We start from the raw sequence: 22861 nt of genomic DNA, 5'->3' as shown, positions 1-22861 counted from the left end.
TGTGAGTCACCACTTACTAATTTCATACGTCAGGCAAGACGGGAAATAACAGAGGTGATGATACTAGTATACAGCAGAGAAAGGAACCTGCAAGGGACAGAAAATAGGAGTAAAATGGAAATAAAAAGAGCTTTTATTTTGACTTCTGGTCTGTGCTCCAGGGGCCTGGGTGACTGCAGTGAGCAGCAACCTGCCACCGCTCAGCTGCAAGCATCCTGGTAAGATTATGCAGGGGGTGGCAGAAGGAGTGATGGTAGAGAAGAGAGTGATGCAGAAGTGGCCAGCTGAAAGAGGTGGGTTCTACAGCGGTGAAAATAAAGGGCCAGGTTCTGGTCTGAGATGGCTTGAAGGCATGCTGATGGTCTGAAAAAAGCCAAAAAGCATTCTGTTTGTCCGGAAAGGATTTCTAGGGGTAGCTTAATCCTGATTAATCCTTTCCACCTTGTAACGGCCCTTAGGCTTTGACAAGTCATTTCATGGTAAAGCTAGTGGTACCTGCTTCCTGTGACCTGCAATGGGCTTGCCATTGGGAGGTGTTATTAGAAATATGTGTTTTCCCACGTGTTGACTAGTCTTCTGATCCTCTGAGGCCTAAATAGAATGGGTGAAGTAATCTGAGCAACTTGGATAGGTGCTTAGAGGAGTGAAAAATGACGATGTGGAGCACGGATGCCTCATCGTGACAGCTGTTGTGTTATGCTGTGCTGCTGGGGAAAAAGAATAAGAGCTATCAACGACATTAGAAACAAGAAATGAGCCTTGGACTTCCACAGACTCATTTGTCATATGCACTTAACCACAAATAACAAGAGCGCTACTCTTTGCCTTGTATAGAATGAGGTAGTTCAATATTAGAGATAAAGTGATATGATGTCAGCTCTGATGTGCGATGATCTGAAATGAAATTTCTGTTGCTGCAGCACTTCCCAGCTACAGATGTTCCAAAGGCTTTGGGAAGAGTTTAGCTAACTCGTCCGCAAATCTAAGAATGATTTTATCATGTTTTAGTGATGTGTTAGATGTAGGATTCTAGTGTGTGCTTAAGATATTTAAGAAGGAAAAAAAAAAAAGTGTGTGGGGGAGTTCTCTGGCATGTGCTCTTTGTAATCTCTGAGTTCCCAGCTTGGGTCTGGAAGGCCAATTTAGCTGCATTTCTCCAACCTCATCATTGTGTTGACTTTTGAAAACCAAATTATTGGAGACTGTAGCTTCATTGCGTACCACAAGAGGTCAGTCCTTGATAACTTTGCTGCTGCAATGAGTAGTCTTAATCATAACATTTTCAGATGCAGAGAATCTGCAGTTCCCACCTGTTTCAGAAAGCCTGGTAAGCACTGAGTTGTTCTCAGTAATAGCTGTGTGTGTAATACAAACATAGCTTGTGCTCATTTATAATCTCTACTAAAAAGGATTGTTTTCTAGTTATTTTTCCTTTTTCCACGTGTTCTCATTTTCAAAACTAACTTTGGGAAATGGTTCTCTAAAGCAGCATTATATTTATTTTTTTCTTGTAGCACTGTAAAAGAAAGCTAAAAAGCCTGCAAAGCTTACAACTAAAAAGCCTGGAAAGGAAGGGTAAGTCTTGTAACCGAAAGGAAATGAACACATATTACCAGAAAATATTGAAGTTAAAGTTTGGAAGATCAGCAATCTGCAGAGTGAGTTCTAGAAACTTGGAGTTATCCCATAAGGTTGGTTTAAAACCAAATTCAGTAGTTTGACTCAACTCTTAGTAACGTTTCCTCCCTTTCTCCTTTTTTTTTTTTTTTTTTTTTACGATCTGGCAAAAAAAATCAATGAAGCCTTGTCTCAGAGCAAGACATTCTACTATGGTGACTCAAAGACAAAACTGAGATAAAAACTTATGAGAAATTTGTTTGTCATCTGCCTTGTGTTAAAATGAATGTGTTTGAAATCTCTTCTCTTCTCCTTCCCCAGCAATTGCAGAACAAAAGCTTCATCTGTTCACGATTGTATCACCTGGGGACAAGCAGGAAAACACAATTAAGGGAGGTGCAAATCCTTATTCTCTTTCCCTCTCCTCTTCAAAGCTAAATTTAGAACATAAATCTTAGTATAATGGTTATTTTTTTATTTTGATAGCCATAAGGAGAAACGTAGCTTAGTCTTCAAACCAATACTGCAGTTTTTATAACCTAAACATTTTTCTTGGCATCATGAAAAAGAGTGGGTGTAAGAGAGAGAAAACCGTTGGCAGTTAAAGCAAATAAACTAGAAAATAATGCATTTAATTAAGGGGCACCAAAATAATGTTACTGTTTTCTAAGTAGTATTTTCGTTGCTAACAAGTTGTTTTGGGAGCAGCAGATTTCTAGTAGAACCTCAGAGAAGTAGTAAAATTATATTATAGTGATTCTGTAATACCAGTCTTGGAGAACAGGTCACAAAGGTACCGTTATAAAAGGAAAAAGGATGGCAACATTTTAAGTACAAAATGCATAGAATCTTTCAGTAAAAAGATGCACTCTTTTGTGCAATTGAGAGTATTTGAAACCTAAATTTGAATTCAGTGAATTATTTTGGCTTAAAGAAATGAGTGGAGATTAGGCTGGGCAGCAGCGTAGGGTCTCTTTACTGTTCTGAGCCTGCATATGAGAACAGGTTAATGTAGAGACATCCTTTCCTAGAGGCAGAAGACTGTACGCATGTGCGTGGTGAGGAACTGTTGGCTAGGAAGAGAAAAGAGTGAACAGAAGAGTGATTAAGCCACTCATTACATTTAATAGCCTTGCTATTTATATTGGAGCTGAATTTGCGGAATGTATTAGCCAGAGAAAAACTACATATGACTTAGCAAAGCTAGGAGCAGAGTTGTGAACTTAGGCAGAAACAGTACTAGTTTATATTGTTGTTGTTGGGTATTTTTTTCCCCCCACAAACTACTCCCTGTTTCGAGAATGTCTCTACAAGTTTAAAGCAGTAGCTTCAGTAGCTTTACCAAGAGAAAGGCATGTCCTGCTCAGACTAAACTTTGCACATCAGGAGAGCACACAAGGAGGTTATGCTTCTACTGCTAGGCAAGAGCAGGACAGGAAAGAAGCGCTGATAGCTTAATGCATCAGGAGGAGCAGTTTTATAGCATGAACATGACTGAATTCCTTCCCTTTGACTACAATGCAGATACTTCTACATCATAACACGAGCTAAGAGACAGTTTCCCACGTCCAGGTCCATGCTGTAGAAGTGCTGTTCATAATAGAGGTCACGCAAAGGTTATCATTCGTTTGAGCCGATCTTTGGTTGGTGCGCTGGCGTTCATGGCTGCTAAAGAACTAAATTTCACATACGCAAAGAGGAAAAGTTATACACAAAGAGTTTTATTACATGAATAATTTTACATACTCCTTGGTAGTTAGTCAGTTACAAGTGCATTTAATTAAAGTTTTGTGGACATCATAACAGTCAGAGTATTTCAGCTGGACAGCCAGTATCTGGCTGAATTCAAGCCAGTGCAATTCATGACATAACCATAAACAGGAAATTACAGGTCTCTAATGAGGTTAGACTAGATAGATAGCCACAGCATATGTATTGTCACATCAAAGCATTACAAAGTATGAAAGCCCAATATTTCAACTATCTCTAAAATGGTATTTGTACAAACTTGTCCTAGATACCTAAAGGTAAGGTTTCATTACATCAGTAACGCATCATGTCTTTCTCTGTTTTCTGCGAGTTATTTCAGTATTCAGTTTGGGGCAACAAGAAGAAATGTAAACATCCGATGGTCCTGTGAAAGTCCATTCTGAGAGAATACATTGTGTGTCACAGCAAAAGTGCATTCTAACTGGTGTGTCTGTTATGGCCAGTTTGACTCAAATTCACATAGCACCAGGTATTTATCCATTTCTGCAGTAAAAAGTTAGAAAATCTTTGTATTAACTCAGAAAAGAGAAAACAATTCAAAAGTTTTTTTTTTTCTTCTCCTTTCTTTAGAGGAACTGCAATTAAATAAAAAAAAACACCACCCAACACTTAAACAGTTACTTCTTATGTACAAAGGAACCAAAAGCTAGCAAAGCGCATAGCCAGTGAACAGTCTTTATTATTATTTTTTCCTCCAGGTTCATGCACCTGAATATACACGTTTATTTACAGGTGGACATATATCCACAGAAGTAATAATCAGAATACTTCTATTTGGCTAAAAGTTGTATAAAAAAAGACAAAACACTTTTTTCAAATACTTTCCAAATATATATATATATATATTAAAAGTATTCAGTATTTCCATTAGTGCCAGAGTTGGAAGCTCTTTCTCATTTTAAAAAGTAAATTCTGTGATAGTAAGTGACAACAAAGGACAGACCATTGCAGTCAATGCTTTGATTTGAGAGACTGCAGCTGGCGCTACATCAGACCCACAGAACAGCTGCAGATCGCAGAGAACTGCAGAGAACTGCAGTAGTGTCTTTCTGTTGCTGTTATAGGCCACATCCTGGTAATGGAGGTTACCAGCTGCAAAAGGCCTCCTGTGCAATACTTGAACATCCCTTTAGCTAACTCTGTGTAACCTGCCTGGAGGCAGATCCTCTGCAGATATAAATGGTCACAGCTATGGGCGATACAGCAGTTGGTAATGGCTGAAGCTGCCTGTCCTCAGGCATTTTTTTCAAGTCAGTGGGTTCTGTGGATCACATTGCAGGGGCCCTGGTAAGAAATCTGTTTGTTTGTTTGTTGTTTCAAGCAACATACAAAAGCATTGCATTAAAAAAAAAAAACCTCAGAAGTACTGGAAATATTATTTACACAAACAGAAAACTAGCATAGTCAGGTAGCTCAGTAAATAGGAAAACATGAATTCCATGCTAATTCTTGTAAAGAATATCAAATTAAGGGCCTTAGCCCACCAAATACAAATACATACTGTAAAAATATTTTTAACTGAATATAACCTAGATGAGTGCACATTTCTAGATAGATAAAAATACCACTGCCTTCATACTGCTATCATGTATTTGAATAGGTTGCATATAAGGAAAATCTTTGCTTTCAGTCCAGGTTTGCTTTACTCTATAGCAAAGATGCTCTTAATACATCTTTTTTGTCTCTCTTTCTGTAGTATAAACTGTAAGAAACATACTTTATTCATTGACCAGACTGGGCTGATGCAGGATCAGAGCAACAACTCAAAGTTTAAGTAAAAACGCTGAAAGCAATACCATCATCCATCATTTAACTCCACCAGCTATGAGAACAAAAGACATCCATCTTTAATCTTTCCTAAGTCCTTCCAACAGGAGACACCCTGAAAATAAAGTTAGGTCTGACCCTTCACGTGTGATACACCCTAGTCCTAAAGTCCAGTCAATGCTTAGGCTGAAGGGTCGAGTGATTTGAGCACTAGACCGTGTAGGGCTGCCATCAGGAGCCATCCATGCCTACTACGGGGTGCTTGGCAGAGCACTGCAAGAGGAGGTGGCAAGAACCAAACTGGGACTGGAGGGTGGCTGAAAAGACTCTTGCCGGGGGGAAGATGTGGAAGATCTGAGCAAGCCCAGTTTGCAGCAGCCTCTTCCTTACCATAGCTCGCTCTACAGTAGCTGCAAGCTCCTCCTGACAAAAAAAAATGCACTGCAAAAGCTCAAGAGCTGCTTGGGCCAGAGCAGCGGTGGCTGCAGCCACGCAAGCACGGGCACCCCATCCATGCCTTTGCTGCAGGGCTGGGACGGGTGCTGGCACTGGCCGCCCTGCTCCCCAGACCCCCGGCCCGGCACCCACCAGCCTGCAGCTCACCTTCACCAGACACACAGGGAGAGAAATGTACGCTGAAGGAGATGGGCTCCTGCTGTTTGGGGAAAGGTTGGATTTGAATTGATTCAAGATACAATATGCAGCTGTAGGAAAATGCATAGTTTGCGTATATACATTCATTTAGCAAGATCAAAGGAAGTTTCTTTGCTATGCAGCTTAATCACCACCTGCTTTCAAGAAAACTGTGATCTGACAAATCTACAGGAGACCAATTAACCACACATCCTGTGAGTTAATGGTAACTAAATGGTATTTCTCAAATAAAGAATTAGCATCTTTTTCCTCTTGCCTTTTTTTTTTTTTAAAGTATTTTCTCATTTGTAGACTGTTTTTTCTCTAACAATGTTAAATGGCCTTCAGGATTTTATGAGATTCTTATTTAATTCTCATTATTTGAGTATTAGTGTACCCTGCTCTGAGGTTTAACAGATATAAGCCCTAAAAAATGACAAGAAAGTCTTGTTTTAAATGTGGTGTATGAGCTAGATTAAAAAGTGATTTGTTTAAAATGCTGAAATTCTAGTTCAGCAGAGAATAGTGCTTTTTGCTTTTTTGGCAATAGCTGAGCTCACTTGTATTTTGAAAACAGTACAAGTTTGCTCACTGCTTTTATTTCAATTAATACTTTTGAACCTAGCTGTTTCCCATTCGGAACATCCATTGTCCTGAGCAACCTTGAACACACAACCGTAACGTGCCAGGCAAGACAAACTTAATCGCAAGTAGAAGACCTTGGTGTAAATTATCTATTTTAATCTTGTGTTCCATTTGTACTTTTTGCTTTTTCAGATGAAAAATTGCTTTCTCCTTTGCAATACTTACTAAAACATAATGGTTTGCAACTAAATGCAACTTTAGCAGAAATTAGTACTATTTATTAATCAAACTACTCTAAATGTTTAATTAAGCAATTAAATGACTTTGTTCATGATTGTTCCTTTTCTGCACGTTCCTAATTTTAACTTTCTCGTTAGGAAAAGTAGTTAATGCACTTAGTAGATTACTTAGATTTTTTCCTTGAAATTTTTATTCAACTGTTTTTGAAACTTGCACAAAAACATTTGTAAAACTAGAGAAAATAATATGTTAGGTAATCAGGATACATTGGGAGGAGAGTAAATTTCTTAAAACATTTTTCCGTTGAAGTGAAGAAACATTGACTATAGCTAGTGAACCAGTCCTTCACTGGGAAATGAAAAGACTTTTTCCTTATAAATAATGAATTATTTATTAAAAGTGCAAGAGGATGAAATTTGCCCCTTCTAAATCTCAGCAACCAGAAAAAAACTATTCATTAACCTGAATTACTTGGAATAATTTGAGAAGAAAATATTTCTTCTGTATATGTAGAAGAAATTACTCACTCAAAAGCTGGTCTAGTGCATTAACAAACTCATGAGCTAGTGCTTAGCAAACAAATTAATTAATTCAGTAGTCCTTTAAAGCTGCAAGTGCAAACACATAATTTTTAATATTTTAATTCAATGATTTTCATAGACTTTTATGCATTAATATACACATTTCAGATAGTTTTCTTAAATTAAACACATTTGCCAAATTAGCAAATGTTTGGCATGTCATCACTTGTATTGAGAATGACTGCCTCACACATCTGAAGCCCGCTGGAAGTGCTCTCAAGTCACAATGCAGAAAATATTCAGATGCAGACAGAAAAATTTCAACACTTTTTTTCATAGTAAAATTCCTAGAGCAATTTTGGAGAGCCCAAATCTGAACACCTTTGTCTTACAACTAAAGCATTTCCGGTGGCAACAGAGGGCAGAGGCGTTTGGATTAGTTTTGGCCACGACGCTGTGAACTCCCACACTCCCTCCAGCCGCCCATGCTGTGTGGAGACAGTGAGATGGCCTAGCACATGAACTGGACAGTTCAGAGAAGGCATTTCTGTGTGTTTTTTCATCTTTAAAAAAAGTAAAAAAAAAAAAAATGCCTGCTTTTAAGCTTCTAGTGACAGTTTCTAGCTATGTGCAGGTCGCTCGCAGTGGAAGGTAGGCACCTACCTCTGCTGAGCCAGCTCACAGACTGCCCCCAAGGGGCACAGTCAAATCAGACTGCAAACAAGTATCAGGTACATGCAAAAGTCTTCGTCTTCCTTCTAAGCTTTCGTTTAAACATATGTGAAAATACAGAAACTAGTTGGGCAACACAGCTGTTATTTGTGCTACCCGAAGGACAGCCACTTTGGAGGACATCTATCATTGCACTTGTTCCTCAGCCAAACAGAAACTGATTTTCCAGAGCCATCACGTGCATAGTGCAAGGTTTCAGCTCAAGCTTTTTTCCACATTTGCAGCACGTGAGCAGTGCTCCACAGCACTTCTCTCTGTGGTACGATGTATAGGTAACACTAATCTATTCTTTCTCTTCAGCACGGTACCTTGTTGTTCATCAGTTTTAAGTATGTAGCTTGCCCACCATTAGTGGTGCGCCAGTCATGCTCAAAGACCTTGGGTTAGTCCTTGAAAGGACAGAACAGCTTTATAGCATGTGGAAATACCCTGATCTTGCACTTCTTTCATAGGCAAAACCGAAGCTTGATTAAAAATGGCAAAATGACACATTTGCACCTCAAGTTGAGACTGTATTAATGGTATTAGGATGAGCAGTTAGCTTTTACTTGCAGCTATGGATATAAAAATGAGAAAGTAATTTGTCTTAAAGTTTCTTAAAAGGAACTGGGGACTCTGCTAGATGTTTGAAGAAAAACTTTTGCAGAGAATTTCACACCACTGTATCAAAGATCTCTTCGTGGTCTGGGCACACAGTGGGTCATCGGCCTGGGAGGGAGCAGTCTAGAAGGCTAGACCCTGGAAAGGGAATTAAACTGTCATAGTCTCTCTTCTCCACTTATGCCAATGTATTTTATTTTTCAGTCACTGTAGACTTTCAAATTTCTACGTGTGATTTGGAAAAAGTGAAAATTACATGGCCTTTATTTTCAATACACAGTATAACACTTTAAGGGATTCTGCGCTGAGGCGGAGTAGTTGTTCTTTGTTTAAAGCACTGAAACTGGCACCAAAAAGTTCATAAGCTAAACTACAAGCAATAATACTAGGGTTTTATATTGAACACCAAAATCAGGGGCCATGAGGTTCTTCACTAGTTCATTAAGGAGCAAGAAGCTCCTTTAGGACACTGGTTCCCAAAACTGGGGGGATGAAGCCAGAAAAAACAAATGGAAATACCATCTTCAACCTGGAAGTGGGCTTGTAAGCATAGAATTTTGGAGAGCTACTATTGAAAGGAGGGAAATACACACTTACGTATGACTTTTGAAGGAATATGGTACTTGCATGAGTTCTGTCTTTCCAAAGACAAGAGGCTCCTCAGATTGCCCACTATACACAATTGCATTAGTTTAGGGAAAAATATATCTCTCTGGTAATTAAGAAAAACTGAGGTGAACTTCTCTGTGAACTCTTTTCTTCATTTTAACCTGGCTTGTTAAATAAGTTTATACTCCTTTAAACTAGATTATATTAATTTTTTAAGAGCCAAATCAATTAAAATAATGCAGGTTCTGTGCGTAAATAAATCAAATGTCTGCTACTGTCTCTTGATTACTCATATTTCATTTTAAACCACGCTATCCATCAACAGATTGAATTTACTAAGTGGTAAATCATTTCAGAAGCTATCATATTTCTCAATATTTCATTAAAATATTTCTCATCTAAATAGTACATTTGCTATATTTATGAAATTTGCATTTTTATAAAAACAACTTCATTTCATTAATTAATTTCTAGTTAAAATTAGATTAAAAAAACTTTTATTGTTTAGTATATCAAAAATACATAGCCCAACAAGTGAAAATATGTACAAAGTGCAATGATGAACAAATTAAAGCTCACTAATTTTACGCTGAGTGGAAGAGGAAATGCTATACTCCTAAAAATAAAAATTCAGAAAAAATGATTTTCAAAAAGACCTTAAATTCACTTTATATTCTCCAAAAGAAATGTGATTGATAGGAAACAAAGAAAGAACAATACACATGGGCAGTTGTTTCCCTTTTGGGACTGAAGGGAGACAGAAGGATGCATGGATCTGAATGCTGCAGTATTTTAGAAGCAGAGTATATTAGAAGTCCCATATGTATGAAAACTGGGCAATGGGGCTTTTGTTTTTTTAACAGTTAGCCTCTTAGCTTGTGCTAAATTCAATCCCTTCTATGGTAGAAATACATTCTTTATATGAAATAAAATATAACAACTAGCATATGACAAGAAAATGCAATTGCTTTTTCACAGTTGGAGTTTAAAAAAAGTAGTGCAATTTGATGTTGACAGATATTTCCTTCAGTTACATTATGATCCTTTATCCTTCTCCCAGCATTCCCCATCACTATTATACTGATGCTATAAACACATAGAGCCTGAAAAGCTGCACTAGCAAAGCAGCTAAGAATCTTTCTATGTAGGAAAAGACTAACTGTTCCTAACTACTTGCTACCATATGTGGCTAAGAAGAAAGCCCTGCCTTTCCACGGTCCAGAGATCTCACACTGAGATAACTCCTCACTCCCCCAAATAAAACTTGCATGACCTTAGATTATCCCCAAATTACATCAGACTGGCTCCAGGACGCCCCTGGGATCAGGGGAGGATCGCGGTCCAGTAAAGTTGCCTTTCACGTCCTTAACCCCTTCAATCTCTGCTTAGCAAAACCATGGCCAGTTGATATGTAGTCTTGTGACTCATTGCATGTAAGATGATTGGTCCTGTAAACTCCTTTCCATAACAACATCAGTACTGTTTTAATGGTACTCTAGTAGTTCCAAGCAACCAGCTGTTATTGGAGCTCTCTTGTATGTGTAAGAGTGAGTCCATACCCTTTATGAGACTACAGCCAAGACAGGGTGGGACAAGGGGCAGTATTAATATGCCTCTAACACGGAGAACAAAGGTACAAAACCAGCAAGATAGTCATCTAGCCTTTGTGCATCTTATTTTATGCGTAGTTCAAGCCAGCATAACCCAGAACATTTCCCTGTAGCCATGTTTCTGTCAGCACAAAAGAGAGGGAAAGCGGCTGCAGGTAGGAACAGCCGTTTCAACCGTAGTACAAGCTTATGCCAACTTAACCTGCTTCAGCGTTAGGTAAAATGCAGAGATCTATATCTAAAGACTCAGCTCTGAGGATGAGGGGCAGTGGCGTACCGTTCCAGCTGCCTAGGATTGCACTGGACAGAGTTAAGTTGTGTGGTACCAACACACTGTCTAAGTCCAGCTAGAATTCAGGATAGATGTCTTCTGCCTAGTTTTACGTCCAAGTGTTCTCACATGACTGATATGATAATGTCTAGTTCCTTGCAAATGCAATGGTGGCTGCTGCTGCTTTTTTAGAAAAGCCAGTAGAAAGTCATGGGGGCAAAGCCAGTAGAAAGTCATGGGGGCAGTGCCCCCTTTATAGCAGCCCACTAATTGAAACATTTAGGAAGCGGAAGAGTTAGGTTTTAAGTCAACTCTTAAGTTTTTACGAGTTGGGTTTACCTGAGAGTCAAACTCACACTGGTTTTAGGGCTTTTTGATGGGTTGTGGTAGATCTCAGGAAGAAAGGATTGACTCTGTTGAAACAGCGCAGTTTAGGTTTAAGGTTCAGGTTAATAGTTTAAGGTTACTGGGCTCAGAGAAAGCCCAGCAGGGAGCATGCTCCCACTTCCTAGTCTAGTAGATGCAGCATGTCCCTGGAAGGAGGGAGGCTTTAAGCTCTAGTTTCAGCTCTGAGAACACTGTATTTTATTCAGTGACCTTTTTAAGACAAAAGACTCTCCAATAGTCTTATTTTAACCTCTGAAAAGAATATCTCTTCAAAAGAACATTTTGTCCTGTGAATCACAAATGATGTGGATAATCACATTCCTCAGGATGGTAAGTGGACACAACAGTCCTGAGCACCTGTGATCAGTTTGCACTAGCTGAGAGCATACTGACTGTGGCAGTAGCTCCCCTTCACAACAGGTTGGTTGTCCTGGATCCCATTCCGACAAAGCTACTTCTCCTTATGCCTAGTATCAGTAGCACTGGAGACCATATGCTTAATAGTTCTTAAATCTGTCACTAAATGACATGTCTAAAGCAGTGCCCCTTTGGCAGTACTAGAAACTGGACCAAGGTCTTCCAACAGCAGTGCAGTATGCGTCCAGGTATGTAGCCATCTTTCTCATAAAACCTAAGAGCAAAATTCCCTTCTCAAGCGCTCAAAGGGAGATTGACAATTTCATACTTCCAATTATAGCAGAACTAGCTACACTGAGCAAAATCGAGTACGCTCATTCTACAGCTGTTACCCATGTGAGCAGTCCTAGTCAATGAAGTTATTCACAGGAATAACGGCAACTCTGCTGAGAAAAAAAAAAAGTAACGCTTTGAGGACTTAGATAATTACAATGCTACCTGCATTTCACTCTTAGGTGTATTACAAGACTTTTTATCAGGCTCATAATTTAAAAAAAAAAAGAGACCTCTGCAACTGACTGCTTCAGAATAGTGCAAATGTGTAAGACGGAACATACAGCATCGTATCTCTTGGCTACAGACAAAATTCACATGAGCTTAGTAAGGGTTGTTTATTTGATAAAAATGCTTTTGGCTTTTCCCTCTCCTCCTCAAACTAACTAAAACTAATTCCTGCTAAACTCTTGTCATGACCAGTGAAGAAAAAAAAAGCTTTTTTTGACTTACAATCTACATAAAAGACAACCTTACAGGGCATTGCATCGATGTTGTTTGATTCATCGGAGTTAGTCTTACGGTCAATTTATTTATACATATCTAATTTTAAGTAACTATAATTGTAGCATCTGATCGTGTTTGGCTTGAGACACTCCTGCGAAAAGATATTACACATTGGCAAGAAAGATTAGCCAGCAGGATTACATATTCTATTACAAAACTGCACATGCAAACAGTGCTGGTTACTGACAGGACAGTAGAATCTTTTCCTTATGCATACGAAATAGTACAGTGTTTTGGCAGATGAAAAAATGTTTATCAAAAAAATATAGTGATGAGGCTACAGAAGTAACAGAACGCTAAAAGGTACTATCTAAATAAGGAAAGCAATAGCTGCACTGTAAGGTTTACCATGCATAACTTTTTATCCTCAAGCCACTAGCCCCAATCAATGGCCAAAGACAGACTGTTTCATTCTACTGTGATCCACTTCCGAGGAATTTTGTTTCAGATCTTACCTAATTGGCTCAAGTCTGTTTCAAGTAATGTCTCCATAAATTTAAATTTGTCCTTTGGCCTTTTACTAGAAAAAAGTCAACGAGTGAAACAACCAGCACTCTTCCGTTCAATTGACTTGATTATTTCAATCTTTTAGTTAATTCTGGATTCTGAGAATAAGACAAAAACAGTAAGAGAGATGGAAAAATGACCTGTATGTCATTAACAGCAAGAGTGTAAGATAGAAAGAGGCAACACACTTGTCAATCTGTATTCTGTTGAAACCTCAGATTTCTGTTGAAACAGAGCAGATGCAGAGGAGAAATTCACGTAGAAATATGCAAGAGGATCCCTCAGTCTGAGTGTTCAAACACATTTACTAACTCACCAGTGAACCAACAAAGTAATCTTTTTCTACTCTTTGCTTGCCCTGTTGCTTGCACAGACTCTCCTCTTCAGTCTGAGCAGATCATGTTGTATGATGAGATTCAGACTGTACAGTATAACGAAAGAGGAAATCTCTCCATTTTAAGAGTTGTTTTCAAAACATAATAAATTGTCAAGCCAATTCTTGACAATTTAGGAATATTTTCACAATTAGAATATAAATTTGAACAAAATCCAATGATAAAACCCAGGAGATAAAACAAAATTTTCTCTGAACATCAAAGTAAGTTTTTGACGTTATTGATAATTTTAGACTAGATTATCTCTGTAACCAGGGTCAGTATTTTTTCTTCTTTCAGCAATCCAGACTTTCTATAGCATTGTATACATATTTTAGGTTATTTCTACCATGTTAGACTGCATACTACTGTTCTATGTAATTTACAATTCCCCCTCTCTTCCTTTTGGTTCTTACGAAGTCCCAAATCCTGTGTCATAGCTTATAATATATAGTTATAAAATTATGCCACCATTATCATTTCAGAGAGGTAATAAGAGCCCAGTGCTATAAAAGTTAGTTTTAAAAGAGTGCACATTTCATAGTGATGTACATACACACACCACTTGTTTCCATAATTTAGCCCTTTAAGTATTGCACCTTGTTAATAAGGCTACTGTCTAGTTTCCTTTTCAGTAAAAGTACTGATGCTCTTTTAACACGAAGGTTTACACAAAGACAACATAATTTGTGATTTAACAGTACAGTATTTTATAAAGTTTTTAAGTAAACTTACTTATTTCCTTGCAGCCTCAGAACTCCTGTGTATCCAATTCACTGGAGAGGCATACAAGGAATATAGATGAGACTACATAAATTTATATAAAGCGACCTGTTTGTCATGCATTTTTCTGATGTGCTCAAATAAGGTCCTTTGAGCTTGATGGCAAAGAGACAACTTTTACAAATCTAAGCAATGCTTTCATAGGCTAAAATGTACAAATAAATTCTTCTTCTTTTTCACTTTCCCTTTGTAATGCAAAAGATATAAAAAATTCCCAATCCTCTAAATTGGTCTGGCCTTCTAAATACCAGATAAATTGCATAAAATCAGAAAAACATAGATTGTCTTACAAAGTGCATATTTCAAACATGAGTTATAAGGATATCTGTTCTTTCCAAGTCCTGACTTCAGAAAAGCATAAAAATGTGTGCCTAACTTTACAAACATGAAAAGTCTCGTTGACAAACTGTTTAAGAAAAGTTAAACACATACTTTGATGAATCTGAGCCTACATTTGTTATTGGACTACCTAGTAACCACACGTGCTTTATGGATTATATGCACCTCTTCCATGAAAGATTTGTTGGCTTCAGTGTGAGAATTACTACAGTTAAATAATGTTATTAAAAATTCTGAGGCCATGTACTATTTACATTTTTAGGTCCTATATTGAAGATTCTGGTGTGCATTTTTAATCACTTCAGAATAAATATTCAAGAATTTGGGGAACGGAGGCCCTAAACATGATGAAAAAGATTTGATAAGGAGAAAATATTATGGATAAAAAATAAATATCTTCATGTACAACTAAAGACAATTTTAGGAACTTGTATTCTTTCAAAATAATGGTTAATGTGTATCAAACTTGGTTTTAGTGGAAGCTGATACCTTCACAGATGTGAGAAAAGTTTTGTGGTGGCATGCATTTTATTTTAAATTCAAGGGGAAATTACCACCAGGCAAAGCGGAGTACTCAGTACCTCCAGGATAGCAGGCTGTCATATTATTTTTTGGTGGCTGAAGTAATTTGATAAAAAATAATCCAATTACAGACAAAGTATGTTTTGACCAAGGAACTGTATAAACAGCAACTCTTTATATTTACAATACATTTGGAAAAGCTTTATACAAATCTATAGGCTTATACTGTAATTATGTTATGGTTCAAGCTCATTTTCTACATTTTTGTATCAGCTAAAATGTCTTTTTCCTATTTGGAGCTAAATAAGCTACAATATTAAAGTAAAATCGTTTTCACCAATTAGTGCTTCCTTCTATTTTAATAATTCAAGAAGTGACATATTGCTCCTTTAAATTTTGCCTAGAATATAAAAAAATCAAATTCTTACCCATCTTCCACTCAAACAGAACTACATCCTGCCTTTACAGCCTTCTTGCTTTCCCTGAGGAAATTAATATTCAACTGGATCTTTTCTGTTGTCTTCTCAAGGCAATTTTTATAAACATTCTAATAACTTCTTTTTCTCTGGACATTACATATTATACGCTAATAGTTGTAGTGCATAACATAATAAGATAAAGACTCTGAAGTCCAGTATATAATCTTCTTGAAGAGTATTAGTTACAAATGTAAGTTAGAAATCTTGAATTTCCTGTTTGGCAAAGACTGTAAACACCGATATTCAAACACGTTCAAGTGTTAGAGTGTATCTATCTTTAGCATTGAATTACATCAAGAATTTGGATTTAGTCTCGAAACCCTACCTTATAATATTATGTATAATCCCAAGCAAGAGGAAAGTAAAACCAATATTTCTATTGCTGAATTAATTTATCTCAGGAGTATATTAGATTTCTCATATTTGGAGTCAAATATTGAAGGAAAAAACTCTTCATTTTAAGATGAGTTTAAAAAAGCATAATATTGTTCTGTTACTACATTAATCTGTTCCCTTACATTGCATATTATGAGTTTACGGACCAAATTATTTTTTTTGTCAATAGTATAAGCAAGAATAGGAGCAAATTGTATTACATTTTGCTTGGTGACACCAGAAACAGACTGATCTCTTTTTTCATTTTTTGTATCACTGAATAAACCCAAGCAATTATAAATTGGAGTTACAAGTGCTCTTTAATCTTGCATTTAGATAGAAGCGAGATAGTGGTCTATGCAAAAGCACTGTCGTCTAAGATGTTAAAAACAGTTCAAGCAGACACTATAGCTGTATAGTGCGTTTTTTTGCGATCTTGAGAAGCTTTTCAAGCTCAAGTACCTGCAGACATGGGCTGCCTACATTTAGCAGATATATTCTGTATCTCAGCCATCAGCTTGATTAGTTTTTGCTAGTGACTTACTTTCTAGCTATTTTGCTAAAGGTGTCATAAAATTATTCTGAACTTAGACTAGAACAAAATCTCTACTATGATGCTTTGCAATGGCCAATAGTTATCTGTCAGATAAATCCTGACAAGCGTAGATTAAATCCAATACTCTATAGAGGTCTCACTTCCAGCACTACCACCTATATAAAAAATGGAATGTAGTATAAATTTAAGTCAAAAATATGATTTTACAAACATTTCCTGATCAAAATACTATTAAGAAAAGGAGTAGCATAACTTTTCCCTACAAAGACTGCTCTGAAGTTTGAATTAACAGACACGGGCCTCACATGTAACTCATTATGTCTCCACATACGGCCAGCAAGCTTCTTAATTTCATGTCCGGTTTCTGAGACGGTGTTTCAACATATTTACAGACCAGGGGAAAAAAAAGTGTTTGTCTTGCCACACTTAACAGCTGTGTCTGATTGTCCTGATTTTTAGGCAGGCTGACTCTAGCTGGTCCCAGACTGTAGCAGAAAATAGAAAACCATTCAGACTGTCTCACTGGAGCAGGATGAATGAAAAAAAAAAAAAACAGGTCAGGTACAAGGAAGGGTCAACATCTGGGATACTGAATGGAGCTGGAACTCATTTTTAAATGCATGTCCTACAAGAAGTCTCTGCTACAGCTTTGCCTTCTGTTATCTATGCATTATCTTAAAAAATGAAAGGGACAGAATGAGAAAGTGATGTATGTTATGGAGAACGGATGCAAGGAATTTATGGATCGTTAGATAGGTAATGCTCATACTAGGCTAGTGACATTGGTAATGTGATTCAACAGACAGGCATTCTGCTCAACTTATTCACACAAGCAGGCCTCACAGGTCTGGTTTTTGCAACAATGAATGACAATTCACATCAATTAAAAGTAAGTGTAAACACGCAAATTGCAATGGAAAAGTTTTTGCTCACTTTGCATCTTGTGCATCCATTTACACTTGTGCAAGGCACTAGAGAATCAGGCACATTGTTTTGGGTGGAAATAATTTTATGAATAAGATGGTCAGAGTACTTAATGCCCAATAGCTGCTGTTTCATACAGGAGCAGTTCCAACACAGTCACATTCTAAAACTGCCTCTAAAATTTCCCACTTCTTAAATGATTTCCTTTTCCAGGCAATTGTTGGGGGAATGGGTGAAGTGGGGAATATCTTTGTTGCAGCAGGAAGACTCCAAGAAACATATTTGGGACCTATGCTGTTGACACCAAGTCTGATACTGATGTTGGCAACCTCTATTACCAGCACCAATACTAGTAAGAGCTCAAAATTAGTAAAATAGATCCTTCCATCTTTATATCTTAGGGTCAAATTCTGGCTTTTGACATAAATGAGCACATGTCCAAAGACCTGTAGCACACAGACACTGCATAATGAAGTCTGGCCATTCTTTCCGACTTCTTTGGAAGGGCACAGACAACAACCTTTATCCTACAGAGAAACAGAAAATATGAGAAACGGTGTTTACTGATGGTGGTAGATGAGCAAAGCATTCAAGCTAGCTCTTCTGTGGGAAACAAAGACGTAATACTCTGGTTTTGGGAGGACTTTGTGGAATTCTGACCTGAATCAGACAGTAGGACAAAGTAATATAGCTTAAAACAATACTGAAGCAATACATTCATGAATGGAAGAGGTTATTTCAGCTTGCACTCTGTAACGCCAATAGAGCAAAGGCTTTGCTGACTTTTTTGTCCTTGCTGGGTATGTTAAGAGGGCTAAGGAGACCTTTGCGGATGCTGAAGCAGTCAGCTGAATGCTTGGGCAGCATGAAGTAATCCGAGTATGAAATGTGAAGCAATCTGAGCGTATGTGCAGTTAAAGAGGGCAGTGCCATCTCTCCATTTCAGGCCCTGACTGAGATGCGTTAGCTTTAGGAGTGTGTACCTTTGAATCAAAATTCAACAGTCATAAGATTCAAAACTGATTCAGTATAAACTCTGTGGATTAAAGCTTGAGTAAAAATGCTGATGGTTTAACTTTCACCTAGAAGGATTTTTGCTGGATCAAATATTTTCTGCCCTCAGTTTGTTAACGCAAACTTTCTATCATGTTTTGATAATTTGTAGCTTTTGTGCCTATATTTAATCCAAATCAACTCTATACTAGAAGGCAAACTAGTCTGGCAACAACACCAGTGTTCCAGGACCATTAAAACTATGTTTACTCCCTAACACCAGACATATTTTACTCTTCTGTGCAGAAATTTATAAAAGATAATTTTATTAGATTAATTTGTAAAGTGCCCTTAGGAAAGGTGCTTGTGATGCCATAGCATTATAGAAAAAATATACAATCTAATGTACTATTTTCAAAAAAACCTCCAGAGCAAAGAAGTGAAAATAGAAAAGGAGGGGAATAACAAATAAATAGGGAAACAGCGTAAGTCTAAAAATGGTCAAATTAATTACCAAACTCCTTAAAATTAGTCTTGGAGGGTTTGAAAAAAATGTGGGGAAAGTTAGCACAAATATCTTTGAAAAGATGCAGATTTTCTAAGTTCTCCCAAAGGAAATATGCAAACAGCAAACTCAGCGTTTTAAGATGAAATGATTATGAATTAATATGAGGGATTTTACTATGGAAATCAAAATAATACAACATACAAAGAAAAACCATGACCCACATTTCACTAAGAGGAAAGATAATAAAGCAGTTGCTATGTATATTGACCAAAGTTTGGTTCCTTCTTTTACAAACAAAACCATTTTCTCCTCCCTGTTGATCACAGATTTTATATATATACATACATGTGTATATATATTTCAGCATCTTACTAAATTTCAGAGTCTATTTCCTTTTTCTTTTCTTTTTACAAGACCTAAGAACACAACTGGGCACAGAATCAAATAATTGTGTGCATGCAAGCACATCTTGCCACTTGTGCATGTAAATTACACAATTTGTAAACAACTGAAATAGCATGCTCAAATTAGGCGTTTGATTGCCCAATCAGCTTGTTCAAAAAACAAAAAAAAAATGATATCCTTTAGTAGCTCCTATTATATATTTTACTGCCTAGCGGTACTTTACTGATTTCATAGTACATGTTCTAAACAACTGCTTACAGTTTGTGCTTTTACATGGGCATAAGCAGCAATGCACACTTAGTAAAGCTATCACTTGAACTTTGGACCAGATTTTAGAAAGCTGTTCAGATACTTAAAGTCCCCTTATTTCAGTGAGGATCAGGCAGCCTACACAGTTAAAAAAAAAATCTGGTCTAATTTCAGATGGTATGAAAAAGAAATTCAGAAGATAGTGGGCCTGCATGCTTCTACTAATAGGCAAACTTTTGCTTGGGTGGTTTTTTTTGTGGGTGTCTTGTTTTGTTGAACAGGCAAGTATTGTTTAATGGTATACATTCATATCCTAGGAAATCCTCATATTATTTTTCCACTAAAATAACAATTAATTAATGGGAATTCCATATAAGTTGGGACAGAACACCAGCTTTCTCTGTTCGGGTGTATATTTTCTAATGGACAGACATACAAAGTACCCAAATCTATCCAAACACTGCCAGTATAAAAACTTTGCTAATTCAGATATCAAAATGCGTTCATAAATGGACTTTTACCATAAATACATTGCTCCTTTGCTGTTGTACTTCTCTTTCTGTGGAAAGGGGGTATTTTCTTTTCTCTAGCAAATTTTTTTTTTTTTTTACAAAATAAATGTTAGCAACTTTAATGGAAAAAAAAACCCCACTGAGCAAATCATCAGTTTAACAACAATCTCTCAAACAGGAGAAAAGGAAACAAGAGTGGAACTGCTGGGCTGGATCATGTCCCTGAATAGATATTACATATAATCCTAGTGGCTGCATTTACCAGTTCTTTACAGGGCTTCTGCAGCAACAGACGAGCTGGTCCAATGGTTAATCCTCCTTAGGAAAGGAGACAGTGGTAAGAAAAACTACTGGACCCCAATTATATTTTTTTGGGTTTCAATCAAGGATCAGTGGATTTCTTGCTCTCAACTTCTGTTGTGACAACATCTGCTGGTGACTTTCCATTGATGCTTTTCTTCCTCTAGAGGATCAAAATCCAATTTGGTACTTAAATTACTTTGTTCCACTCTATCGGTCTGCGTCTGGTTTAAAAATCTTCCAGGAACACTGCTTGTCCTTCTTGCAAATTCAGACTTTTCTCCTATAGACAAACAAACAAAAAATCCAACTCCTCCCCACATCCCCCTTCCAAAAATATAATATAACCATGATCACTCTTATTAGGAGAATTATTTAGCAGGCTCCAGTCTTGTTCAGCTTTTGTTGAGTAAACTGTAGCTTATATGACTCTGAAGTGTTTATTAGAAAGCTTTCAAAAAAAAAGATCTTCGTTCCAGGAAAAGAAAAATTGTTCAGTTTAGCTAATACAGACGTTCACAATACAGAGACTGAAACGGTTAAAAATGGTCCTAAGGAGCAAGTAGTTCATGGAGTTAGCAAAAAATTAACTTTTTCCTTTCTTTTACAGAAAAACACTAATAGCTGCTCTGGTTTCAATACTTAGTAAGACAGAATTTTGTTGCATGTTCTCGGTTTTGTTTTTTTATTATTTTTTTGCTCTATTGCTCCACACAGGTTTTGATTAGTGCTTCTCCTTGGCTACAAGTGCTTCACTTTGAAATACAAAGCTCTTCAAAAAAAAAAAAAAACCATTAAAAAAACAACAAACACCACATCACTGGAGGGAAAATAGGAAGTGATACAGTGCAGCTGCAGCAATCTGGTTCTGCTGCTGTCCTCCCCCATCCCCAAATCCTCTGCATAATTCCAATCTTTAGTCGATGAACCTTTGGCAGGCCTTCTTCCACCGGCAGGCAGTACACCACATATCTCTGTTCTCCATCCCATAGACTTTTCGACATTTTTTCCCCTCCCCTCTAGGCTTCCTGTCAGAGAGAAAGGGAAGCTTGTTAACAAAACGTTTTTGCAGCTTTATCACCCTAAGATCAGGACAGCAGGCTAAATAGAGTGCAAAATGGAGGGAAGCCATTTCAAAGGGATTTTTGTTTGTTTTCAAGAAGCTGATGAAGCAAACGGACACATGGCTGTGATCCCACAGCTCTGAGGGATCAGTCCTTCTCCTTGCCCTGCTTCTGCAGGCTCTGCAGCAGCTGCTGGACCTGCTCCTAATAATATTCAACCCTTACTTCAACCAGTGGCTAAACCTTACGTAGATACAGCCTTACTTTAGCTACATCAGTTGCCAAGACAAAATGCATAATCACAACTATTCTGCAATGCAGTCCAAGTCGTGTCAGACAAAAGTTCTCTTTGCTTTAGAGCTGTGGTACAAATATTTTGCATGGCTCTCAGCAGAAAAACTATCTCCCTAAAAGAGGGGAAAAGCTACTAACTCTGAAGTTTGTAAGTCCTTACTGCATGGTTTGCTTTGAGCTTAGCTGTAAACAGACTGAGAAAAAAACCTAGGTGACTAGAAACAAGTTTTAACCCTTGCCCTCAGCTGCAACACATTCATGTGTGTTCCTTCTCTTTCAACTCAAGGTCAGGAAGGCAGGGAGTATTTGCTTTTAAAGCTATACTATTGTCATGTAGTCCTTCTAATAATAAGCTCACAAGAAAAGTTTAAAAAATGGTCACAGCAACTGTTTAAATGGTATTTTCCTATTCAACATGTAGCCAACCAGCAAACTTACTGAGGAGCAGAGCTGCAAGGAGTGACAAGTGGTCATAACAGTAGTACCAAAGTTAGTCCTGGCATCTTTAAATCAAGAGCACAGACAAAATTGTTTATTACCTGTATTAAATACTGCACAGCACAAAGAGGGATGGGAATGACCTGGTGATTACTGTTGCATACACAAGCATTTTTTGGTTACTGAACATTCATTAATGGACACAATCCACGAACTGGGAACATTCCAAGTTCAGACTGTAGCACAAGCAATGATCTAAGAGTGATGAAGAAACTGAAAAGTGTGAAATTTTCCTTTTGCTCTTTGTTCACCTTTTAGGGTACAGTCCCTTCAAGGACTGTGAGAGATTAAGAGTTTCTTTATGATAAGAAATTTAGCATTAAAGTTAGATTTTGGAACATAATTTTTTGAACACAGAATTTTTTTTAAAACAAACTCTAGTCAAACATTGGTTGTCTTTAATGGAACTGAATGTAGCCTATATCCAGGAAGACAAGGCACAAAGCTTTGCTTTTACCTAATTTATTGCAAGATATGTTTTTATAATTTAACTGCAGTCAAACACCACACTGACTTAATGGTAATAACCTAGCCTAGCCTCGAAGGGAGAAAAGCAAAGCCATATAACGAAGTTCAGGATGCTTCAAACCGGAATAGTGTATCCGAATAAGATCGGTTTACAGGGGAATTTAGATCTGCA

At 37.4% G+C, this 22861-nt stretch overlaps 1 protein-coding gene and 1 long non-coding RNA gene across 2 annotated transcripts in view; one reads left to right on the top strand and one right to left on the bottom strand.

Moving 5' to 3' along the window:
- The first annotated feature begins 18 nt into the window (after positions 1-18).
- On the top strand, positions 19-20426 carry LOC138066022 (uncharacterized). Its single transcript, XR_011139168.1, has 3 exons — positions 19-293; positions 1515-1575; positions 1939-20426. It is a non-coding gene; the product is annotated as an uncharacterized lncRNA (long non-coding RNA).
- Positions 9555-22861, bottom strand: part of ZNF704 (zinc finger protein 704) — a 102150-nt gene continuing 88843 nt past the window's right edge. Inside the window, exon 9 of the mRNA XM_068932447.1 lies at positions 9555-21393. Within this exon, the coding sequence (XP_068788548.1) occupies positions 21282-21393 (112 nt within the window). The 3' untranslated portion in view covers positions 9555-21281. The remainder of the gene's footprint in view (positions 21394-22861) is intronic.

This window comes from Struthio camelus, chromosome 2, assembly GCF_040807025.1.
Source record: "Struthio camelus isolate bStrCam1 chromosome 2, bStrCam1.hap1, whole genome shotgun sequence".
NCBI classification, from domain to species: Eukaryota; Metazoa; Chordata; class Aves; order Struthioniformes; family Struthionidae; genus Struthio; species Struthio camelus.
This window is presented reverse-complemented; position numbering and strand designations above follow the sequence as displayed.